The 24,090-nt window shown below is 36.8% G+C and overlaps 8 protein-coding genes across 8 annotated transcripts; 3 read left to right on the top strand and 5 right to left on the bottom strand.

The window, feature by feature from the left end:
• Window positions 1-275: 275 nt before the first annotated feature.
• On the top strand, window positions 276-3,263 carry PDR1 (drug-responsive transcription factor PDR1; the record flags this gene model as incomplete). The annotated part of the gene is made up of 1 exon (XM_003958023.1): window positions 276-3,263. One exon carries the CDS (start codon window positions 276-278, stop codon window positions 3,261-3,263), a length of 2,988 nt encoding a protein of 995 aa, XP_003958072.1.
• A 381-nt stretch (window positions 3,264-3,644) lies between these two features.
• Window positions 3,645-6,476, top strand: KAFR0F03400 (uncharacterized protein; the record flags this gene model as incomplete). The annotated part of the gene is made up of 1 exon (XM_003958022.1): window positions 3,645-6,476. The coding sequence occupies one exon, from the start codon at window positions 3,645-3,647 to the stop codon at window positions 6,474-6,476; it is 2,832 nt and encodes a 943-aa protein (XP_003958071.1).
• A 172-nt stretch (window positions 6,477-6,648) lies between these two features.
• PUF4 (Puf4p) lies at window positions 6,649-9,072 on the bottom strand (the record flags this gene model as incomplete). The annotated part of the gene is made up of 1 exon (XM_003958021.1): window positions 6,649-9,072. The coding sequence occupies one exon, from the start codon at window positions 9,070-9,072 to the stop codon at window positions 6,649-6,651; it is 2,424 nt and encodes an 807-aa protein (XP_003958070.1).
• Window positions 9,073-9,780: 708 nt separating this feature from the next.
• KAFR0F03380 (plasma-membrane proton-efflux P-type ATPase) lies at window positions 9,781-12,486 on the bottom strand (the record flags this gene model as incomplete). Its single annotated transcript, XM_003958020.1, has 1 exon — window positions 9,781-12,486. One exon carries the CDS (start codon window positions 12,484-12,486, stop codon window positions 9,781-9,783), a length of 2,706 nt encoding a protein of 901 aa, XP_003958069.1.
• A 943-nt stretch (window positions 12,487-13,429) lies between these two features.
• On the bottom strand, window positions 13,430-16,147 carry PMA1 (H(+)-exporting P2-type ATPase PMA1; the record flags this gene model as incomplete). Its single annotated transcript, XM_003958019.1, has 1 exon — window positions 13,430-16,147. The coding sequence occupies one exon, from the start codon at window positions 16,145-16,147 to the stop codon at window positions 13,430-13,432; it is 2,718 nt and encodes a 905-aa protein (XP_003958068.1).
• Window positions 16,148-17,913: 1,766 nt separating this feature from the next.
• PMC1 (calcium-transporting ATPase PMC1) lies at window positions 17,914-21,237 on the top strand (the record flags this gene model as incomplete). Its single annotated transcript, XM_003958018.1, has 1 exon — window positions 17,914-21,237. One exon carries the CDS (start codon window positions 17,914-17,916, stop codon window positions 21,235-21,237), a length of 3,324 nt encoding a protein of 1,107 aa, XP_003958067.1.
• A 108-nt stretch (window positions 21,238-21,345) lies between these two features.
• COG7 (Golgi transport complex subunit COG7) lies at window positions 21,346-22,170 on the bottom strand (the record flags this gene model as incomplete). Its single annotated transcript, XM_003958017.1, has 1 exon — window positions 21,346-22,170. One exon carries the CDS (start codon window positions 22,168-22,170, stop codon window positions 21,346-21,348), a length of 825 nt encoding a protein of 274 aa, XP_003958066.1.
• A 268-nt stretch (window positions 22,171-22,438) lies between these two features.
• On the bottom strand, window positions 22,439-23,668 carry RPN14 (Rpn14p; the record flags this gene model as incomplete). Its single annotated transcript, XM_003958016.1, has 1 exon — window positions 22,439-23,668. The coding sequence occupies one exon, from the start codon at window positions 23,666-23,668 to the stop codon at window positions 22,439-22,441; it is 1,230 nt and encodes a 409-aa protein (XP_003958065.1).
• Between the last annotated feature and the right edge of the window lie 422 nt (window positions 23,669-24,090).

Raw genomic sequence — 24,090 nt, 5'->3', positions numbered from 1 at the left:
GAATAGCTGATCTTTTATAAGTGGCAAAAACAGACAAGTGTGAGCGAGTCAGTCATCTGAGACTTAGTCACAACAATTGACTTATGCGATTAAAACGAAGATTGAGTATAGTTTTTTAGTTCTTCGCCCCATTTGTTGGATCTAGTAAATATATCAAAATTTCGAGCCCAAGTTAATATCAAATTAAGCTGTCTTTCTAGGTGAATTACGGGCTCTTCGCTACACACTTAGACGCCACTTGGAAACCAGAAATTGAATTTTAAGATTAATAAATTATGAATACTACGAATAACCAGCAAGAGCATAAGGTGACAAAACCAAGAATAAAAGTTCGTCAAGCCTGTGATAATTGTAGAAAGAGAAAGCTCAAATGTACGGGGAAGCAACCATGTTCCACTTGTGAAGCTTATTCATGCGACTGTATATATTCCGAGAAGACTACAAAAAGGAAAAAGAGGACCACTAAGAAGAAACCTTCGGTGACAAATCCTAATTCTTTCATCAATGCCCTGAGTAATGCTCCTTTGAAATTGGAAATTCCTCAATCGAACACATTCGAGGACGGTACCCCAAACACATATGTGCCTAAATCTAGCACTGGTTCTTTTTCAGAAATTACCTCTTTAGGAACCGTTGATATGTTGATGCCACCAATAATAAAAGGTGATAACGCATTATATGAGGATGATGAAGATTTTCAAAATGAGTTGAATAGTTTGGAAACAACCTTTCTTCAATTGAAATCTTTGTCTTCTACGCCGGATGATACTATACTGAATATTTTAAATGAATTAGAGAATAAAATCAAGAAATTGGTCGATGAAAGGAAACCACAAATTGACCAGAATAAAGTCGCTCTTTATCAAAACTCTAGCACTAAATCATTAGAGACAAATCTTCTGAAAAATAAATATTCTGATACCATTCATCTTACTAGATTCGCCATCTTTTCAGGTTCAAAATCGGAAGATCAATATACCAATCCTGGTCAACCTTTGATTGACGAAATGTTCGGCCTCTACTCCCCATTCCAGATTTTTTCATTTCAAGGTATTGGCTATTCTTATCAAGAACATCTCAAAGGGTGCAAGGTAGGATCAATATCTAAAGATGTAAAAGAAACCTTGTATTTAGTATTGAGATTTTTTGATATGTGCTTTTTACGAATAAGTGAAAACAGTTTTTCAATAACAAATCCATTAGAAAATTATCTCAAAATGAAAAATATTCCTGTAAGTGCTTCAAATACCCCAAGTTCTACGGCATCAACTGGTATTGTAGAAAATAGCTCTATAGCTAGTATTTTAATCAATAAATTACCCCAACCATTTGTGCTGTCTAATACCGGTGTTTCAACAGATCATTTACTCAGTTTACTCAATGACAACTATTCTATGTTCAGAACATTATTGGATATGTACGATAAGCACAAGAAAACGTTCGATGAGTATATGATTGAAATGACATCAGGTGAAAAATTAAACTGCTCATATTCTTTTTCAAATAATGAAACAAATACTTTGTTAAACTTCCTAGATGGTGAACAATTGCTGTTATCATTATGCTACAGCTATTACAATTCTACAGTACATGGTTTCGTCAGTTCGGATTTCCAAATGAGTTATCTTGAAGAATTAGTTCGCTTTATCTCTATAGAATATTGGCAACAGAATTATTTTGCAATGGATAAAGTCCTCTCTGTGGCACTCGATAAAGCTATGTGTGCAGGATTATCTCGCTGGGAGTTTTACGTCGGTCTAGATGAGCAAGTCGCTGAGAAAAGAAGAACATTGTGGTGGAAGTTATATTATTACGAGAAAGTGATTGCCAGTAAAAGAGGAATACCCTCGAGGATTAATGAAAATGTTATGAATTGTCTCCTGCCTAAAAATTTCAGAGATGCGGGATTTCTCGATAATAGAGAATTTATTGAAAAAGTAACCTTCGTACCGAGAAATGCTGTGTTTGAGAAAATGAGCATTAAAACCATAGCAAATTATGGCGAACTTGCCATTTTACAAATCGTCAGTAAATTCAGTAACGATGTCCTTTTCAATGAACGTTACACGTCTATTAGAAATTCCTCTATACCAGCTTTAGCTAAAGTAAAACTATTTAAAGAAGTGATAGAAAAGTTCAATGAAGTTATCTTGAAGTTTGAAGCTATTAAAGAACAAACATCAAATTTATTCGAAATTGCTACGATGTCTTCAGATGAGCTAAGAAATTTTATGACCAGAGAAGAAATTAATACGGCGAGAACTTATTCCCTCATTTATGAAGATAGCTTGGCTAAACTTTTGAGTACGATTGATAATCTTGAAGCAAGATTAAGTTGTAGACCATACACAAAATTTCAAATGGCTTACGTAAAAAGGAATTATGAAATGATTTTATCATGTTGGAAACGAATAAATAGAATAGTGCTCAATTTTGAAGATAGCTATTTTTGTGTTAAGACTCTTTTCTTTTACGGTACTATTTCAGTATTTATGGTTATGAAAATAGAAGATTATGCTGTTGCAATGGAGCAAGAAGATGTATTTTCGTTGATGAAAGTTTGGAATAAGCTTAGTTCCTTCCACATAATCGCGAAAAACGAAGATTACCCACAGGTTTCAGACAGTTCTCTTTTCAAAAATTTCTCGAGGGGTTTATCATTTGTGTCTTTATCTTGTAGACTAACGATATTGAAATATTGCAAATCAAATAGTATTGAAATTTCTGATTTTGTTAAAGCTTTTCAACAAAGTGAGCCTACTTTATACGCAATTCCTAAAATGATTTTAGATACAAAATCTTTGGCCTATAGGTATCTCCTGAAACCTGTTGAGAAATCAGGGTTCCACTTGAAGTTTCATAAAATGCTCGAAGCTTCTTTCGGACAAAAAAATTCACTTTCTACGAGCAATAATATTCAACATAACTGTGGGATGGGTTTCTCTAGGGAAACTTCCAAGCCCAACACTCCTGCATATAATGCTTTAAAAGGTGAGAGATTTTCTGATACTAATGAGCAAAGCCCTTCTGCCAACCCTGGTATGAAATTTTCAAACGAGACAGGTTACACTGAAACACAGTCTTCCTACTTCATACCAAATTTTCAACATGTAGGTTTAGAACAACCACGCTTAGATAGTTTCCTAGATCCTGACGCCTTTTTCTCAAGTTATAATTTAGGTACTTTAGACGAATTTGTAAATAGTGATATGACTGATTTATGCAACATATTATGGAGTGATCTTTATCCAGATGTCTTTTAATACGTCTGGTGAATATATAAATATACTTACTTTGCCTCTCTCGAGCATATTTGAAGTACATTTTCTTGTTCTTACAGAGATAATGTCGCTTTGATTATTTTAGATACGGTCAACTTTTTAAAGTAGTTTCCGTCGGCCTTAGCAAATTGAGACATAAAAGCTAAGAGCATCTTAAACTTTGGGACAAAAGACATATAGAGACTGGAAAAGAAGTAAATTTGGAGCAAACTGCGTCTTTCTATGTTACAAGTGACGCTAGATTAATTAGAAACGTTGTATTATCTGTGATATCTCGAAAGTGTCAATCTTTAAATGGCAGCAAACAGAGTTAGTAAGCTCGACAGTCAAGTTCGTTATGCATGCGATAATTGTAGGAACGAAATGCTTAAATGCTCAGGAACCCAACCCTGTAGTACATGCAAGGCTCTGTACAGTGCGTGTGTGTACTCTGCAAGAGGTTTAGATGAACAAAATGGAAAGACGAGAAATCACTCATTAGCTTATTCAAGTTCCAACAGTACTAATAGTATGTCGAGAAGTAACAGCTTTGCTTCATTACAGCAGTTTATATCTACGATCAAGTCACCTGTAAATGGGGTAGATATTCCACTTGTTATCAAAGGTGATGATGCATTATACCAAAATGATGAAGAATTTCAGGCAAAGATAAACACTCTCCATTCCTCTTTAAATCGTTTGAAATCAGGCACTAGACAAAGCAGTAACATTACCAGGCTTATTAACCAAATTGAAAGACACTTGGACGATCTTATTACAAAATGGCAGCCTAAGATAAATCAAGAGAAGCTAAGCAGAGCGCAAGAAAAGGATTCTCGATCTTACGAAACACTTTTATTGAAAAACAAGTATACAGATAAGATACATTTGACCCGATATGCCATATTTTCAGGCTCATCTTCAACTTTCCAAAGTCAGAATAATAAAAATAACCCTTTAGTAGATGAAATGTTTGGCCTGTACTCACCATTTCAACTATTTTCTTTCCAAGGAATAGGTTACTCATGCCAGGAGTTCCTCAAAAAATCCAAATTGGAAACAATTTCAAAGGAGGCAAAAGAATTGATATATTTGATACTTAGACTTTTTGATATGGTTTTTGCCCACATTAGTGAGGGAAAGATTTCGGTTGTACACCCATTAGAGAATTACTTCAAAAGTAAAAAAATTAATTTGCCCTCAAATGATATGGGACTCACATATTCATCAGAATCTAACGGAGGCGCATTCGAAACTAAATCTTTAGTGACCTATCTGTTGAATGAGCTACCTGAAAATTTTATTCAGGCTTCTTCAGGCATTCCGCTGAAGTCATTATTGGAGATGCTTGGTGATAATTTTGCTATGTTCAAAATTATACTCAATATGTACTATGCGTTGAGGACTGAATTTGATAAATTTATGGTTGATATGACATCTACGCTGAAATCTTCGCCTACTTACGTATTCAGCTCGGAAGAAAATGAACGTTTACTGATGTACTTGAAACAGGAAGAAATAATAAAAACATTATCCTATACATACTTTAACTGTACTTTGTACACTTTTTTCAGTTCACTAGGAAACTTTGACTATTTGGAAGAATTACTTCGTTTTATTTCAATAAAGGCTTGGTCGAGAGATCACTTCTCAATGGGTCCTATACTTGAATTTGCTATTGATAAGGCTATACAGACCGGTTTATCACGTTGGGAATTTTATGTCGGCCTAGATGAGGAAGTTGCAGAAAGAAGAAGAAAAATCTGGTGGTCTTTATTTTGTAAAGAAAAAAGGCTGGCCCTAAAACTCGGGTCACCTTCAAAGGTAAATGATAGCCTAGTAAACTGTCTATTGCCAAAATGTTTTCGGGATGCCGGTTTCCTAGATTCTAGGGAATTTCTTGAAAATGTTAATCATGTTTCAAGAAATTCTGTTTTTGATAGCATGGACATTACCAATTTAGCAATGTATGGGGAAGCCGCTAGTTTACTGATATCAAGTCGATGTAGTGAAGACATATTATTCTCTGAACGTTACACATCGATTCGAAACTCTTCACAACCGCCGTTGGTGAAGATTAAATTATTCGAAGAGATTATAGTTAAGGTAAATGAAGTTAAATGTCAATTATTGGCTGTTAAAAATCAAACTTCACGATTGTTAGATATTGTGTTATCTTCAAACCAGTCTGTTCAAGAGCTCCTTCCAAGAGAGGAATTTGATGCAGCTGTTTCTACTACTCTATTGTATGAATACATTTTTGTCAGAATTGTTTCTAGTGTAGATAATCTGGAAGCTAGATTGGCTTCAAAACCCTATACACAATTCCAATCAGCTTACGTACAGAATTCGTATAATGAGATTCTAGCAAGCTGGCGGAAAATGAGCAGTATGCTGTTGAATATAAAGGATAACTATACATGCAGTAAATTTTTCTTTATTTACTGTACTGCAACGGTCCTTGTGATGAACAAGTCGATTGACTTGAGTGAAAAAATGACTGTCGAGGACATTTTCTCCCTTCTGAGAATATGTGATAAATTTCGAGGTTTTAGAATATTTACTAGCAATGAGCAAGAGAAACAAATTTCTGAAAGTGTATTTTTCAAAGAATTCTGCAGAAGTGTATCCTGTATCGTTTTAGCCGCAAGATTAGCGGTGCTAAGATACTGTAAGGCGAATAAGTTTGCCGCTGAAACATTGATCAAGGAATTCCAGGATCGCTGGCCTGAACTAGCAGTGGTACCTGGTGAGGTTATGAATACGAAATCAAAGGCGTACAAATATCTTTTAAAACCTGTAGAACAGTCTGGTTTTCACCTCAAAGTCCGCAAAATGCTGGAAGCAAATTTTAATGACTCGAAGAACTTGGAGCAGAAAAATCATTCAGAGAGCGTAGGGCAGTTATCTTCACCAAATGAGGATATCGCCTTAAAAGACACTAAATCCAATAAAGGAAATGCGGCACGGACGATTTCCTCGACTAGAAGTGCATCTTTCAATCCTTCGATAGATTGTTTGATGAATTCTAATACAAATGAAAATACTGGTTTCGAAAGTGATGCTACTTATCAGGCACAGGAAAAAATGAACCCCCTAGAGCTGAACACCGATTTTTCGAGTTTTAATCTGGGTACACTTGATGAATTTGTTAATACAGATATGGAAAGTCTGTATAACGTTTTATGGAGCGATTTATATCCTGATGCCTTTTAGCCTCTCATACCAATAGAAGAACAAGAGCACTATATACTATAATGCATATCTTAATTTACATATTTATCTTGAATGTTTATAATTTTACATTTCTATATAGAGTCTGAGAAGGCTTCCATATATAGACAGACGTGCGTTAAGCAATACCATACATTTGATCATGCCAGATTCATCACTGTTCTAAATTTAACATACTGATAATCCTCTTCCCGTGGGGAGTATTTCTAATTGGGCCGACTAATAAAGGTGTCACAAGTGCACTGAGGGTGCCATATAGATATTCATTCTTTTCATGAGAAATATCTAAAGCAGTCTGTAAAACATAATTACCATAACTATCATTTAATAACGATTCGATATCGGACTTGCCATCTTCTTTTACCAATTCTGCTATAATACTTTCTGAAACAACATTAGTCTTCAAAAGCTTTTCAATGACATTAGAACCAAACTTGTGTAAAGAAAGTTCAGCCAATTTTGGCTTCAAAAGATTCACAATCTTATACGTGTACTCATAGTCTTGTTTCTCGGCTTCCTTTGTCAGGATGTACTGTACTACGTAATTACCAAAAGGATCCAATGTTAATTTGTCAAGATTGGTCAAAAGTTGATCGCATAGACTAGTTGTCTGTTCCTTAGTACCATGATCCAGACAACGTTGTAGAACACAACAACCATGTCTATGTGTAGCAATATCGATACAGTCTCCAATAGCTAAATCAAAAATAAATTGGAAGTCTTTTGGCTCCAACTTTTCCAAACATTTTTGTACCACATGGTTACCATTCAGATCCATGCTTAGCCTTACAACAGCTGGCTTTAAAGCCTCAATAATAATATTAGCTTCTTCTGCTGTACTGATACATTCGATTAATTTTTGAAGCGCTCTTGTACCGTGGGAGTTTAGGGCGATATCAACGAACTCTGGAGATGCAATCTTGGCAATTTCGATTCTTTGTTCAGTGGTAACTCTTTCAATCAATTTTTGAATCAAATAGTTACCGAAGGAGTCAGTCATCAGTTCAATTGTATGATCTTTTGTCTCTTCAAAGATTGCATCAGCAGCATATTTTCCTAGGACATCAAGTTGCTTCTGTAGAAATCTACAGCCATGTTGGTCTTTACAAAGAGAATAAATATTACCAATGAATTGATCTAGAGTGGCATCAATGTACCTGGAGTTTCCCTCCATGTTACGCTCGCGGACCGTGTTATTATAGAAATAAGAGTGATTGCCACCATTTCTACCAAACTTGTTTCCTCTAGTTCCGAAATGATTACCTCTACTACCTTGACCTCTTTGGTTCTTACGGTGAGGACTATTGATTGGAGGATGAGGGTGCTGTGGCGATGGAATCATGCCATTAAATGGAGGCGTGCCATATAGCCAAGGTGGTGGGCTACCGCCTTGCTGCATCATTGCAGCAAAATGTTGTGGAGGTCCCATTGGTATTCCTGCCATTTCCTCACCATTTCTCACTAGATTACCATCTTTATCGGGTATTGGGCCTACATTTGGCATCATATCATGGCCTGGTCCCAATTGAATTGGAGAAGGGGGAATATGTGAAATTGGAGATTTTGGATGTAGAGCAGGATTTGGTCCACCCAAGACAGGTGAAAAAGAATGGAACGGAGAGCCATATTCGAACCTGCCAAGAAATGGAGAAGGCATGCCGAATGGAGGGTTTCCACTGTGTGCTCCAGCCTCTGTCATAATAGGGTTCGGATGTAAAAGAGGGCCTCCGTAGGGGTATGCTGCAGAATAGGTGTTTAGGTTATTCATGTCCTTTAATTTGGAACTCTCATCTTCATTGTCACCGTTTGAGTTTGAATCTTTAGCTTTGGCAGAAGGTGGTTGTAAAAACAAGGCGTCTCTATCAGATCCCTGAATAGAAGTTGACTGAGTTCTAGTCTTTGAACCAACGTTAGATACGGAACCCAACTTGTTCGATTTAGAGCCTACGGAACCCTTTGGTTCAGTACTGCTATTTTCATCTTGAGCTTTGTTGGGGATTAGATCATTAGTAGAAATGGCATGGAAAGTTTGTCTTCTAAAAGCTAAAGCAGCACCACCAGAACCATCGTTTGGCATATTATCTTCCAGAATGGCCGAGTTATCAGGGAAAATTTGGAAACTATCGCCCATATTACCAGAACCTGGCCATAAAGGGTCTTTTGATAGCATATGGTTATTATATGGGTTCATATTTCTTGGATCTGACATGAAATTTGGTGAATGGACAATGCCAACGCTAGAGTTAGATCCATTAAACATAATATGGTTTCTAGAATCAGTGACTGAATCTTGAAATTCTGGAGGTGGAAAAAAACCTGGTTGATGAGGCATTGGCATCATTTGGGAATATGGAACAAAACTCATGCCAACCATATGAGGAGGGGGTATGTTGGAAGCAAAGACTTCAGTTCTTGAATTTGCATTGCCTTCTTCTTTTTTTTCTGCCGCGGCATCTATAATAGGATTATCGATGGCATCCAAATTTAACTGTTCTAAGGCAGCATTGATAGTTTGGGTTACAACTGGGTCAACGGAGGAAGATTTGGTATCTCCATCCTTTAATGGTTCAGACGTCATATGAAATGGAGGATTTTTTTTCTTATGGAAGTTAATTCAGCTTGGAGTACGACAATAATATACAATGGTGTTGATACTGAATCGATAATGTACAAATTTCAAAAGACGTTTTTCAATTTAACTATTAATATACAATGAATATTGAGAATATGATACCTTCCAATCAACAAATATTGAAAAACACTAGAAATTTTCAAAAACTAAAATACAATAAAATAATGTACAATTGTCAAAGAAATATGACAATAGCAGGACAACTAGAAAACTGCTCCTCAAACCCGTCTTTTACTTTGCTAGTCGGTGATTTAGCTAATCTGATAGATTATAAAAGTTTCTAGAAACAAAATAAAGTACGATAGCTCGAGTATCAATAGTATATTTGATCTATAATAAAACCACATTCATGTTTCGGCGACCAAAACATTTTCGTCCAAATTTTTTCTTCTTCCTCAATCTCATTTGAAACGAAAAATCCTTTGCGACAGTAAATAATAAAATATTTATATATATTTATTCAGAAGCTTAAGCATCATAACGGCTGGCAACGCTTCCCTGCTCTTTGAAGAGTAATAATTATTTACTAGTACTGGTAATTTATACGACTATTATCGTTATATGTTTTATTTAAAACAAATGATGTAACAAGAAAAAGTGGGAGAAGAACGTCCTAGATAGGATCTCAGTTGTGGGTATGGAGAATGGAAGACCTCATTGGGCCTCTTTTTCATGCTGGGTAGATACTCGAGTCATTGCGGTCATGAAATCTTCTATAGATCTGACTTCTTTCTTTTCTCTGAGTGGTCTACCGTTCATCAATCTATCGAAGGCCACTGATTCTGACAAGATGTAATATGCACCACCTAAGACGCAGAAGACACCAATAGACCATATCCAAATACGCACAACTGTTACAATATCAGTCCAATTCTGTGAGAACCAACCGAAGAGACAAAACATTGTAGCAATAATATCAACAACAAGAACTGCACCAGTTAACTGCCATGATGGCATAGAAGACCAAAATGGCCCAGCAGCCCTAGTTACGAAAATCAGCCAATTTTCGGTAAGAGAAATCTGCAAAAACATAACACCATCGATTGAACCAAAATTTTGGATTATACCACCTTTAGGTAGAAACATTGTGGTTAAAGTAATCCAGGAACCTACCGCTAATAAGAAACCCAAGATGATAGATATACCCCATAGTCTTGGTAAATTCCACTTGACAGGTTTTTGAGAGTATGGAGCATTATCGTAAGCAATGGCTAAAGTGGCAACATCAGCAAAAATAGCAATGAAAACGATCAAATTGATATCCAGTGAATGATTCAATATAGCAATCCAAAATCCAAAAAATATTTCCAAATGTAAGGATAAAGCGATACGGTAAACAACGTAAGCGTACATTCTGTGGAAAATTTGTCTGGAAGTCTTTAAAGCGTCAATAATAGCAGATAAACCTGGGGCTAAGAAAACAATATCAGCGGCAGATCTAGCAGCATCAGTAGCGCCTTCGACGGCAATACCAGTATCAGCCTTCTTTAAAGATGGGGCATCGTTAACACCATCACCAGTCATAGCAACTAAGTAACCTCTGTTTTGTAAGATTTCAACGACCTTGTATTTGTGCTGAGGAAAGACTTCAGCAAAACCGTCTGCATTCTCTACAAAGTCGGCTAATTCAGAGCCTGGCATGTCGCCGCCGCCACCTAGACCTAATTTTTCCGCATTATAGATATTCACACCCAATCCAAGCTGTCTTGATGTTTCCTTGGCGATACCGATAGCATCACCGGTTAACATCTTGACTCTTAAGCCTAACCTTCTAGCTTCAGCAATTGTGGCTGAGGTGTCATCTCTTGGTGGATCCATACATGGCATTACACCTAGGATTTCCCATCTGCCCTCACCTCTTTTCCTGGCAACACCTAAAGCTCTGAAACCTCTTGAGGCTAATTCGGCAACTTTATTCTCATAATCTTCATGTATTTCTTCAGGTACTGGATGATCTTCTTCAACAGTCTTTAAGACAAATAAAGGTGCACCTTTGACACAGACAATTTTTTCACCTTCTGGAGATTCGACAACTGCTGTAATCTTCTTGGATACAGGATCGAATGGTTGAAATTCTAAAACTTTATATTTGGATAACAAGTTCTTTGCCTTAGGATATTGAGTTAAAGCCTTTAAAAAGGCTTTGTCAATTGCATCCAGGCCCTTTCTTTTCCTGGATGAAGCCAAACAGGCGGTTAACATCAAATCATCTGGACTTACACCTTCTACTGTGTATGGTTCGTGCAATGAGAGCTTGTTCTTCGTTAAAGTGCCTGTCTTGTCAGAACATAAAATTTCAACTCCTGCCAATGACTCAATGGCAGACAGTTTTTGAACAATAGCCTTTTTTTTAGCCAAATACGCTGCACCAACCGCCATAGTAGTCGTAACAACTACGGGCAACCCAACAGGGACACCAATGATTGTAATACCTAGAGTAAATCTCAAAATCATGACAATTCCATCCGTTCTGTAGAAACTTGCGGACCACACTAGTAATAATGTCAGTATGACAAGGACCAAAAGAATAACACCGATACCATTTAAGACTTCAGTGAAGTGACCTTGACCAACAGTAGCTTGACTTACTAATGCGGCAGCTCTGCCGACAAAAGTATTATCGCCAGTGGCAGTGACAACCATGAAGGCTTCACCAGTCTTGACAGTGGATGAGGAGAAAGCCTGGTCACCGTAATGTTTCTCGACGGCTAGGGATTCACCGGTAATAGCAGATTGATCTACCTGTAAAAAACATTCCTCCGTAATCAAACGACCATCTGCAGGAATGATACTACCATCTTCAAGTTGTAATATATCGCCTGGAACTACTTCATTTGCCGGAATTTCTATGACTTGACCGTCTCTGATACCGACAGCAATGTTTGCTAGAGTTTTTTTCAGTTCAGCAACGATCGAGCCAGCTTGATATTCTTGGATGAAACCAACACATGCATTCAGCATTAGGAGACCCAGGATAACACCGAAATCGACCCAATCGGAAAGACCGGCAGCTAAGATAGCAGCAGCTTCCATAACGAATTGAATTGGACCAACGAAGTACAGTAAGAATTTAACCATTAGGGATTCACGCTCTTCAGACATTTGATTTAAACCGAATTTCTTTCTTCTTCTCGTAGCTTCTTCCGTTGTCAAACCAAGTGAAGGATCAGTTTGAAGCATCTCTTCAGGCACGGGTCTAGCAGATCCTCGTGCATGAGAGGTGCCTTCCTCTTCATAGGCCTCCTTCTCTACGTCTTGGTCCGACTGCAACTCATCTATTAGCGCATCAATATCCTCTTCTGACTCTATATCAGACTGAGCTTGCTTTTCAGGATACTTTTGTGCAACTTCTGCTGGCATTTTTAACTATAATTATGTAGTATTCTTTCAAGTAAAAGAAGGACGATTGGAACAAGTCAGTCCTTGAACCCAAACTGCTTAAATAAGAAAAGTTAATATTAGTCGAGCATTACACCTATTAATAGAATCAAAACGTGGGTCCCCTTGGATTCATAGCAGCCTTTTCAGTCATCAAATCAACCAAATATTATACAAACACACACCTGTACCTTTTCCTGAATAAAGTGTCTCTATACCGTCGAATTTCCATGTAAACCTTCTAAAAAGTGTAGCACACGTGCTGATGTCAGTTAGGGGATTATGCTTTATGTCTGACGAACCGAACCATTTTTGACACCCTCGAAGCTTTTCCCACTTGCGTCGAGGTCCTGTCCACACGCTGAGAAGGGCCTTCTCGCATTAAAAAAAATAATTATATTTCAAATTTAATAAACACAGAAAGTAATTATTAGAGTCTATGAATTGTAATATTATTATTATTATTGAAAATTGAATAAAAGATAATATTTATGTGCGTTAAAATTATATATTAGATATTAGTGAAAAAAATTTATGAATTGAAAATAAAACATAATAATGCGTATGTGTAAAATGTGTGTTTGTGTGTGTGTGTGTATGTTTGCTTAATAATATGTGTGTAAATTTGTGTGTGATTGTTTCTTGTTTTTTTGGAAATATCTTATTCTAGTCAATCATTCAAAGATATGATGATGAAAAACGATTTCTTGATCAGATAAAAGTTTGTGTGTGTGTGTGTAAATTATCCAATCGAAAAAGTTCGTAATAATCAAAATATTTTTGAAATCAATCATAGAAAAGAAAAAAATGTATCAAAATCCCATTAATAAAACATTGAAGAGTAATTAATATTAGAGAAACAAAAATAAAATTAACTTGGTATTAATATAAAAAAATTGGGGGAGGGGGGTTAATTTAAAGAAAATTAGTTTTCTTTTTCGTGTTGAGTGGAGACTCTGGTCATTGCAGTCAAGAAATCTTCAATGGATCTCGTAGACTTTTCTTCCTTCATTGGCTTACCGTTCATCAATCTGTCGAAAGCTTCGGATTCAGACATCATGTAGTAAGCACCACCTAGGACACAGAAAATACCGACGGACCAGATCCAGACACGGGTGACAGTAACAATGTCGGTCCAGTTTTCAGACCACCAGCCGAATAAGGTAAACATGGTGGCAATGACATCGACAGCGAAGACAGCACCAGCTAATTGCCAAGATGGGATAGAAGACCAGAATGGACCAACAGCTCTGGTGATGAAAATCAACCAATTTTCAGTTAAGGAAATTTGTAAGAACATGATACCGTTCATAGCACCGAAGTTTTGGATAATACCACCCTTTGGTAAGAACATGGTGGTTAAAGTAATCCAGGAACCGATAGCTAAAATAATACCTAAGATAATAGACATACCCCATAATCTTGGTAAGTTCCAGCTGACTGGCTTTTGAGAGTATGGAGCATTATCGTAAGCAATGGCTAAAGTGGCAACATCAGCGAAAATAGCAATGAAAACAATTAAGTTAATGTCTAAGGAGTTGTTTAAGATAGCAATCCATAAACCTAAGAAGATTTCTAAATGTAAGGATAAAGCGATACGGTAAACAACGTAAGCGTACATTCTGTGGAAAATTTGTCTGGAAGTCTTTAAAGCGTCAATAATAGCAGATAAACCTGGGGCTAAGAAAACAATATCAGCGGCAGATCTAGCAGCATCAGTAGCACCTTCGACAGCAATACCAGTATCAGCCTTCTTTAAAGATGGGGCATCGTTAACACCATCACCAGTCATAGCAACTAAGTAACCTCTGTTTTGTAAGATTTCAACGACCTTGTATTTGTGTTGTGGGAAAACTTCAGCAAAACCATCGGCATTTTCAACAAAATCGGCTAATTCAGAACCTGGCATGTCACCACCACCACCTAAACCTAATCTTTCGGCGTTGTAAATGTTGGTACCTAAACCTAATTGTCTACAAGTTTCCTTAGCAATACCAACAGCATCACCAGTTAACATCTTAACTCTTAAACCTAATCTTCTAGCTTCATTAACAGTTTCGGCAGTATCGTCTCTTGGTGGATCCATACATGGCATAACACCTAAGATTTCCCAGTGACCTTCACCTCTCTTTCTAGCAACACCTAAAGCTCTGAAACCTCTTGAGGCTAATTCAGCAACCTTATTTTCGTAGTTTTCATGAATATCTTCTGGGATTGGGTGGTCTTCTTCGACAGTCTTTAAGACGAATAATGGAGCACCTTTGACACAGACGATTCTTTCACCTTCTGGGGATTCAACAACGGCAGTGACCTTCTTGGAGACAGGGTCGAATGGGTGGAATTCAAGGACCTTGTACTTGGTTAAAGCACCCTTGGCCTTTGGATATTGAGCTAAAGCCTTTAAGAAAGCTCTGTCAATGGCATCTAAACCCTTCTTCTTTCTGGAAGCAGCAAGACAAGCAGTTAACATTAAATCATCTGGACTGACACCTTCGACAGTGTATGGTTCATGTAAGGATAACTTGTTCTTGGTTAAAGTACCAGTTTTATCGGAACATAAGATTTCGACACCAGCTAAGGATTCAATAGCGGATAATTTTTGGACAATGGCTTGCTTCTTAGCTAAGTAAGCAGCACCGACAGCCATGGTAGTGGTAACGACAGCTGGTAAACCTACTGGAACACCGACAATGGTAATACCTAGAGTGTATCTTAAGATTCTAACGATACCGTTAGTTCTGTAGAAAGAAGCGGTCCAGACTAATAATAAAGTGACAATAACAAGGACTAAAAGAATGACACCGATACCGTTTAAGACTTCAGTGAAATGACCTTGACCACCAGAAGCTTGGTTAACTAAAGCAGCAGCTCTACCGACGAAAGTGTTATCACCAGTGGCAGTGACAACCATGAAGGCTTCACCAGTCTTGACAGTGGAAGAGGAGAAACATTGATCACCATAATGTTTGTCGACAGCTAAAGATTCACCAGTAATAGCAGATTGATCAACTTGTAGGAAACAATCTTCAGTGACAACTCTACCATCAGCTGGAATAATAGTACCATCTTCTAATTGTAGGATATCACCTGGAACGACTTCGTTGGCTGGAATTTCAACCAATTGGCCGTTTCTGATGACAACAGCAACGTTAGCCAAAGTTTTTCTTAATTCGTCGACAATGGAACCGGCTTGATATTCTTGGATGAAACCGACACCGGCATTTAATAATAGAAGAGCACAGATAACACCGAAATCGACCCAATCGGAAAGACCGGCAGCTAAGATAGCAGCAGCTTCCATAACGAATTGAATTGGACCGATGAAGAACATTAAGAATTTGACGATTAAAGATTCATTTTCTTCAGACATTTGATTTAAACCGAATTTCTTTCTTCTTCTAGCGACTTCGTCAGAAGTTAAACCGAAAGATGGGTCAGTTTGAAGCATTTCTTCAGGGACTAGTCTGGCAGAACCGGCGGCGTGTTGTTCGTCGTCGCTACCATCGGCGTCATCATTGACATCACCGTGGTTGGATTGTAATTCCTCGATTAAAGCATCGATATCGTCTTCTTCATCTGATTCAGAATCGACGACATGATTCTTTGGAGGTTTTTCGTTTTGTGTTGATTCAATATCAGACATTGTTTTCTAAACGAAAGATTTATGAAAAATCAATGACTTGTCTATTGTCTTGACGATATAGTGTAAATGCAAAAGTTATATAGCAAGAAAAGAAAATAGTTACCATGTAGAGAAGAAAAATGAAGAAAAAACATGTTCAATTTATATGAGATGAGGGAATTCGTTTCTTTTGTTTTGGTCTTACTCTTGAGAGATATTTGGAAACGAAGAGAGACATTTTTTTCCATCTCTCGATGAAGTGCTAGAATCTATCTGTTTTCGAGTTGACTAAAGAAGATATGAGAAGGGACATGAGATAGAAAAGAGGATTAGATAGAGAATAAGGTGTGTACGACCAGTTCTGTCAAGATTGATGAGTGAGTTTTGCAGTGAAAAAAAATTTTTTCCATTTTCCTCGAGGAATTTTTCCTCGACGGTAAAACAAGACTTTCGAGAGAAAAAAAAAAAAAGAATTTGGACTAAAATCTCTCAAACCGCGGACAATTTTCCAGAGAGGTGAAAAGAAATTTTGGGACAATCTTGGCGGCGGTTCTGCCGTTTCTTTTTTAGCGAAAAAAACGAGGGAGAACGAGAAAATCACTCAGAGATAGCCGCGCAGAGTACGTAAATGAATGAATGAATGAATGAATGAATGCACTGTGCGATGTTTTTCCGGTTGGATCCGAGTACGATTAAAATACAGACAGATAAGGCAAAGGAGTACAACGGATTGGCAGGGAAAACGATGTACAGAGTAAACGAGATGTATGTACTGCCTTGGTATGTCTGGTTTCTTGGTTTTATTTACACAGTGGAATGACGTTTTGAGGGTAAGCCGCTTATCGATGGGAAGCTGAAAAGAAAAAGAAACGCTTTGCTTGTACGTTTTTGGGAAAACATAAACAGTGTGGTTATGCGAAGGAAATAATGTGTGGCAATTGCGGGAAAAAAAATAATGGGCGGGTACGGATAGTAGGCGGATTATCTGAATAACGGATAGCTAAAATTTAATTTTTTGCCACGTGAATCGGCGTGGGGGGGCGCGTGGGACTCAGAGAGTAACTGGGAGGGTTCTGGTTCCAATTACGCGGATGTTTCCCGATTCGGTATTCGCACTGCTCGATTTTGCAAAGTGATGAGTTTGCATAGCATTATGAACGAACGTCGCACCGGAGTGAACGACAGAATGAGTTTTCTTTTTTTTTTTTGCCACTCCCCTTGTGACAACGAATTAGCCATTTATTTTATTTTGCCGCAGTCTCACGTGAAAACCACGTGTATGTGGGTACCCATATATTTTGATAGTTTCCTTTGCCTTTTTTTTACCACCCGGCTTTTACCGACCACCACCCCCCCCCCCCCCCGCCTCCTTCCCTCACCAAGAATTCTAGAATTGGACTGGAAGAGCCGGAAATGGAATCAGGGAAATTTGTCGAGCAAATCTGAAAAACTAGCCTACATTGCAATGGGAAGATACTGTGAAAAAAAAAAGAGGCTGAGTGCTATAGAATTAAAGTGGAAGAAGGACCCCTCTGCAAAACTATCTACATGAAATTGTATGTAATATATGTTATATATATATATATACAGGTCCGAATTACTTAATTTAGTTAAATTGATTTGATTTCATCAGATTAATCAACTGAACTGAATCAAAGGAACCCTCCGTACTTCCTTTACTGATATTCTCTTCACAGTAATCTCTTTCATGTACATTATCTAACGAAAGAATTTAATACTCGAAAAAAGAAGAAGAATATAGTTATTTTTTATACCTACCCTCTCATATGTCCCAAGATCATTACGATTATCCTCTCTCTGTAGACCAACTCTCCAGTCTGCATAATCCAAAATCTATTCATGCATTTGCTACTCTTTTCCATGATAATGAGTCAAATCTATATAAATATCTTAATACTCACAAAACAAATGGTATACATCAATTAACTGATTACCATCAATCAAATCGCTATTCAAAATATAAAGATAATAGGATACCAAAACGTGTACCAAAGACTTTCTATCAACTCATATGGGAAGCTTTCAATGATAAGACAATGCTTCTATTAACGGGTGCAGCTATCGTTTCATTCGCTTTGGGAATGTACGAATTACTGTTTCAACCACCAGCCTTCGACCCTGAAGGTAACAAGATTAAGAAAGTAGATTGGGTAGAAGGTATTGCAATCATGCTAGCCGTTGTAGTCGTTGTTGTCGTAGGTGCCGCTAATGATTATCAAAAGGAATTACAATTCGTTAAATTAAATGAAAAGAAGGAAAATAGGAAAATTATTGTCATTAGAGATAATAAAGAATTGTTAGTCTCCATATATGATCTGTTAGTAGGTGACTTAGTCAATTTACAAACCGGTGACGTTGTACCGGCCGATTCTATATTAGTATCAGGTACTTGTGAAGTTGATGAATCTACAATAACTGGTGAAACTGAAACCATTAAAAAATTTCCATTGTCTCATGTCTTGAAAATAAACCATAATGATAAATCCATTGATATAGGCTCTGTTGATTCAAACGGTGATAAATTCCCAGATTGTATGCTCATATCAGGATCTAAGTTATTATCAGGTTTAGGTAAAGCTATTGTGACTTCCGTCGGTGAAAACTCAATTCACGGGAAAACTATGATGTCATTAAATGTGGAACCTGAATCAACACCATTACAAGAACGTCTAAGTCAGTTAGCCGACAGTATTTCCGTCTACGGCTGTATAGCTGCGCTCTTTTTATTTTTAGTGCTTTTCATAAGATTTTTATTCTACGTTCTATCACCACACGGTAGATTCCATCATTTGGATCCAGCTCAAAGGGGTAACAAATTCATGAACATTTTCATCACTGCAATCACAATTATAGTCGTTGCTGTTCCTGAAGGTCTACCATTGGCTGTCACTTTAGCATTAGCTTTTGCAACTACAAGAATGACCAAAGATGGTAACCTTGTGAGAGTACTCAGAGCTTGTGAAACAATGGGTTCTGCTACAGCTGTTTGTTCAGATAAGACGGGTACTTTGACAGAAAATGTAATGACTGTAGTGAAAGGTCTTTTCGGTAATACTCACTTTGACGATTCTGAACCAACAGAATCAGATTCTAAAGAGTTGTTTCAAAACACATCAGAATCTCTAATAAGTGACGTATATACAAATGTCATCCTCAATTCAACAGCTTTTGAAAATAGTGAATACACTCCAGAAAATGCTATTGATCGCGATGATACTGACGCTAACAATGGTAGTAGTGAAGAAGATTTGCTCACCAAAATCTCAGAGGGAAGACAAGAACCTTACATTGGATCAAAAACTGAAACTGCCCTTTTAAGATTAGCTAGGAAATCCATGAATTTGAAATTCGGTACTTTGCAAAATTTACGTGATAACACAGTAGAAAATTTTAACATTGAAGAAATAGTACAGATTATACCTTTTGAAAGTTCAAGAAAATGGAGTGGAATAATAGTAAAATATAAGGATTGTGATAACTATAAATTGTACGTTAAAGGTGCCGCAGAAATTGTTTCTAATAACTGTAAATATCAAAAGAATTCAAATAATGATGAATTGATTGAGATTGATAGGAATGAAATCAATCAAGAAATTGAAAAATTGGCTGTCGGAGCTTTAAGAGCAATTTCCTTGGCTCATATGAATTTTGATAACGTTACTGAATGGCCACCAGCTGACTTAAAGGATACTGACAACCCAAATTTTGTTTCACCAGGTTTAATATCCAAATATGATAGAAGTGATTTAGTTTTAGATGGTATCGTTGGTATTCAAGATCCACTACGTCCACAAGTTAAAGACTCGGTTAAACAATGTCAAAATGCTGGTGTAACAGTGAGAATGATCACCGGTGATAATCTATTAACAGCAAGAGCAATCGCCAGAAACTGTAATATTTTAACTACCGAAACTTTTCAGGATCCAGAATATTCAATTGAAGGACCCAAGTTCAGAACACTAACCAAAGAGGAAAGATTAAGAGTTCTACCAAACCTAAGAGTAATGGCTAGATCTTCTCCTGAAGATAAAAGATTGTTGGTGGAAACTTTGAAAAGAATGGGAGAAGTTGTCGCAGTAACCGGAGATGGTACTAACGATGCTCCTGCCTTGAAGTTAGCCGATGTGGGTTTTTCCATGGGTATATCTGGTACTGAAGTCGCAAGAGAGGCTTCTGATATTGTTTTAATGACAGATGATTTTTCTGCCATTGTCAACGCTATAAAATGGGGTAGGTGTGTTTCAATTTCAATCAAAAAATTCATTCAATTTCAGTTAATCGTTAATGTTACAGCAGTTATTCTGACTTTTGTTTCCGCTGTTGCTTCTGAAGACGAATCCTCAGTATTGACTGCAGTTCAATTATTGTGGGTTAATTTAATCATGGACACTTTAGCCGCTTTAGCATTAGCAACTGATAAACCAGATCCAAATATCATGAATAGAAAACCAAAAGGTCGTTCCACACCATTGATTGCGGCTTCAACTTGGAAAATGATTCTTGGACAGTCTACATTGCAGCTGATTGTTACATTCGTTTTACATTTCCATGGACAAGCTCTATTTTTCCCACACAAGAAAAAAATAACTGGACATGAACAACAGCAACTTAATGCCATGACATTCAACACATTTGTTTGGTTACAATTCTTCACGTTATTGGTTTCAAGAAAATTAGATGAGTGTGATGAAATCACAAATTGGAAGGATAGAATTTCGCAAGTTAATTTGAATTTTTTCCAAGATCTTTTCAGAAACTATTACTTCCTAGTTATCATGGCAATTATCGGTTGCTTCCAAGTTTTGATCATGTTCTTTGGCGGCGCTCCATTTTCCATCGCACCTCAAACAAAAGCTATGTGGGAAACAGCCATTTTGTGTGGTATGTTATCATTACCTGTTGGTGTCATAATAAGAATATGTCCAGATGAGTTGGCATTGAAATTCTTTCCATCCAAGGCATTCAATAAATGTAAATACATTCTCACATTTGAATTCATTAGAGGTAGAATTGATAAAAGCAAGTCTGCTGATGAAGAGGCCTTACTTAATGATGACGAGAGTACCGAGTCATCAAGCGCATTTTTTTAAATACACTATTTTCCATGAGTTGTTAATATTTTAATATTATCTGTTTCGTTGTAAAGATATTTATGTAATATTGGAACTTAATTATTATTTTATATTCATATACTTTTGTTATATACTGAACGCATTCTCCACATTTTTCCTACTCATGTAATCATTTGCTTTGTTTTGAATGTTCAAAGCAAATTCAGAATACGCTTCATAGAATTCACCTAAACCTTTGAATAAAATTGTTAATTCACAAAAATCCCGTACCTTAAGTAGTAAATCTTTCTCTTTTTTCTCTACCGTTTCATTTTCCAGAAGGTCTAATAATGATTGATCAATAGTTTCCTCAAGTGTCTGAAGTGAAATTTTAAAATCTGATATTGATGTTAGATTACTATTTGAATCAGATCTTTTCGTGGAATCTGTAATGTTGGAAATATTCTTCAATTTTATGAAGTACTGTAAAACGATATTAAGTCTTTTCTTAACGATATGCAGTTTGTTTAACCTTACCTTGATATTTTCACTGTTTGTATAATGGGACTTCAGTTCCCCTAATTGTGTCTCAACCTTAGCAACATCTAACTCTAGAGCTCTTACTGCACTTCCCAGAGTATCTATGTAGTACTCTAGTTTTGATGTGCCCATCGGTTGATCATCATTAGTGTCATCTGTATTTAATGCAGGATTGACCCACGTACCCGGCAAAGCCTCTGAAAGCTTTTCTAGGTTAAAGATAGTACTTTCCAATTCAGCAGTTAGATTTTTAGTGTAGAAATCCAATCTGGTCAGTAACGATGATGCCGTTGATTGTACTTGTGTCGTGTCCTCAGAGTTACTATTGGTCAATAGAATATCCACGAAGGCCTGAGGGACAAAGCCGTCATCGAAAAACATATTCAGGAGGGGATCGTCATTAGATATTTGATCTTTCGAAGCCTCAGTCATCTTACAATGGGAGTAAATTGGTTTAGTTTGGCCCTTTCAACCTCACTAATTTACGTAGTATCCATTGTAGATCTGGATTTTTCATTACATACTTAATATTAAAAAGAATAATAACCCGGAAACACGTTTTCAGTCTAATAACTCACTAAGGGATGAATAACCTTCAGCTTGCGAATTGTATCTATTCAATCTAATATATATAAGGAGGTATATATAGGCTTATTTGAACGCTTTTCATATGTTGTAGAAAGTGGTTATTCTTCCATCGCTAATTAGAATATTCTGCGCAAAATCCCCAATTGCCTACTGCAACGACTCCATTACTAGAAGAAATGCCTGTATATTGCGCTATTTCGTGATCTTCAGAGACGAGGAACGTAGGCGAATTGGTATTAATGAATTTAGTGGAAGGATCTGTTTCGAATTTCATGCTTGTGTCGACACCTGAAGAAACATACAACGAGCCATTAAAGTAATAAGTATAATTTACTGGTATGCCCTTGTTTATGTATGCAACGTCGACAGGCTTTAGAGGGTTTCTTAAATCCCATAAAGCTAATGCACCATTTTCATAGCCGCCATACACGTAGTTATTGTCAGAGGAATTTATCGTTAAGGAACTGCATGAAGACATAAAGGCACTCGGAATTTGGAGCACTTGTCGTTTTGAAAAGACATCATGTAAAGTGATTACACCTGATACGTGCCCACCTAAGATCTGTTTTCCAGTAGTACCGAATTCTAGGTCATTAGCGGATTCACTTTCATGAACATTATTTACATGCGACATTAGTTGTATTGTATTTACACCATCATTTGGGTTTTCCTTTCTCTTGAAAGAATGCAAATTGAGGCCAGAACCACATTCCCATAGGCGGATAGTACCATCATGTGAGGAAGAGAGAAAGTTTCTTCCTCGCTCTATCATAGCAGTTCCTGTTACTTTCGATTTGTGGCCAACAAAGGTTCTTGGACTCGAACCATCCATAATAGACCACAATTTTAGTTGCATATCAGTGGATGCTGATAAAAGTACCTCACCACTAGGAAAGAACTTTAATGAGGTTATATCGCTTGCATGTGCATCCTCTATCTCCCTAACAGTTTCATATTTAGCGTTGTAAACAGCTATATTACCATTAGAGTCACCCAGGCAATACAATGTCTTTTGTCCTTGAAACACGTCCACTGAGGTCCAATTAACACTTGTCTTTTCAATTGTATGGTCATGCCTAATAGTTTGAAATTTGTATTTTTTGTTGTCCAAATTAGCTTGATACACAGCAGAATTCAATTTCTCAAAAGTATTCCCATTTTCAATACTAAATACGTCCTTTTCCTTTAGAACTTTCACTCTATATTCCTCCACCTTATCTAAGCTTTGGTCGACATTAATAAAAAAGGCATCGTTTTCGGTACCTTCATTTCCCTGATATTTATCACGAATACAATCTACAAAATCATGTTGGATATGTGCTACTGAAACTTCCTTTTCCATTACAAACAGCCAAATGTTGCTTATATGTTTGAGGATGGAGCTCGAAGCGTTCTTATGAGTTTTTTTTTTCAGGGCTTGTCATTAAACTTTTCGCTAGAACTACCTTTATAAGTCCCAAGGTATCTTTATAAGCAATGTAAGAAATACTGGTATGTTATGCTAATACGTGAAAGTTATCATTTCCAGATGTATATTATTGTTCCCGCTGTTATTCTGCAAAGCATTTTTCTTCTAGATATTTAGGTTATCTGATTATCATCACGCCTAAAATTAAAACTCATCGCGTGAATTTTGGTGAGATCTTGAATATATTGTGATACTCTCGATGTTAAGGATATTATATAGTATATTTGGTGAACTATCATGCTCTTAATGGTTAATTTTGTAGTATTGTATCTTTTGTTTTTTAAAATTTATATTTT

The sequence above is a fragment of the Kazachstania africana genome, chromosome 6 (genome assembly GCF_000304475.1).
Source record: "Kazachstania africana CBS 2517 chromosome 6, complete genome".
NCBI lineage: Eukaryota > Fungi > Ascomycota > Saccharomycetes > Saccharomycetales > Saccharomycetaceae > Kazachstania > Kazachstania africana.
The sequence above is the reverse complement of the archived record's forward strand: the minus strand, read 5'-3'. Positions and strand labels throughout refer to the sequence as shown.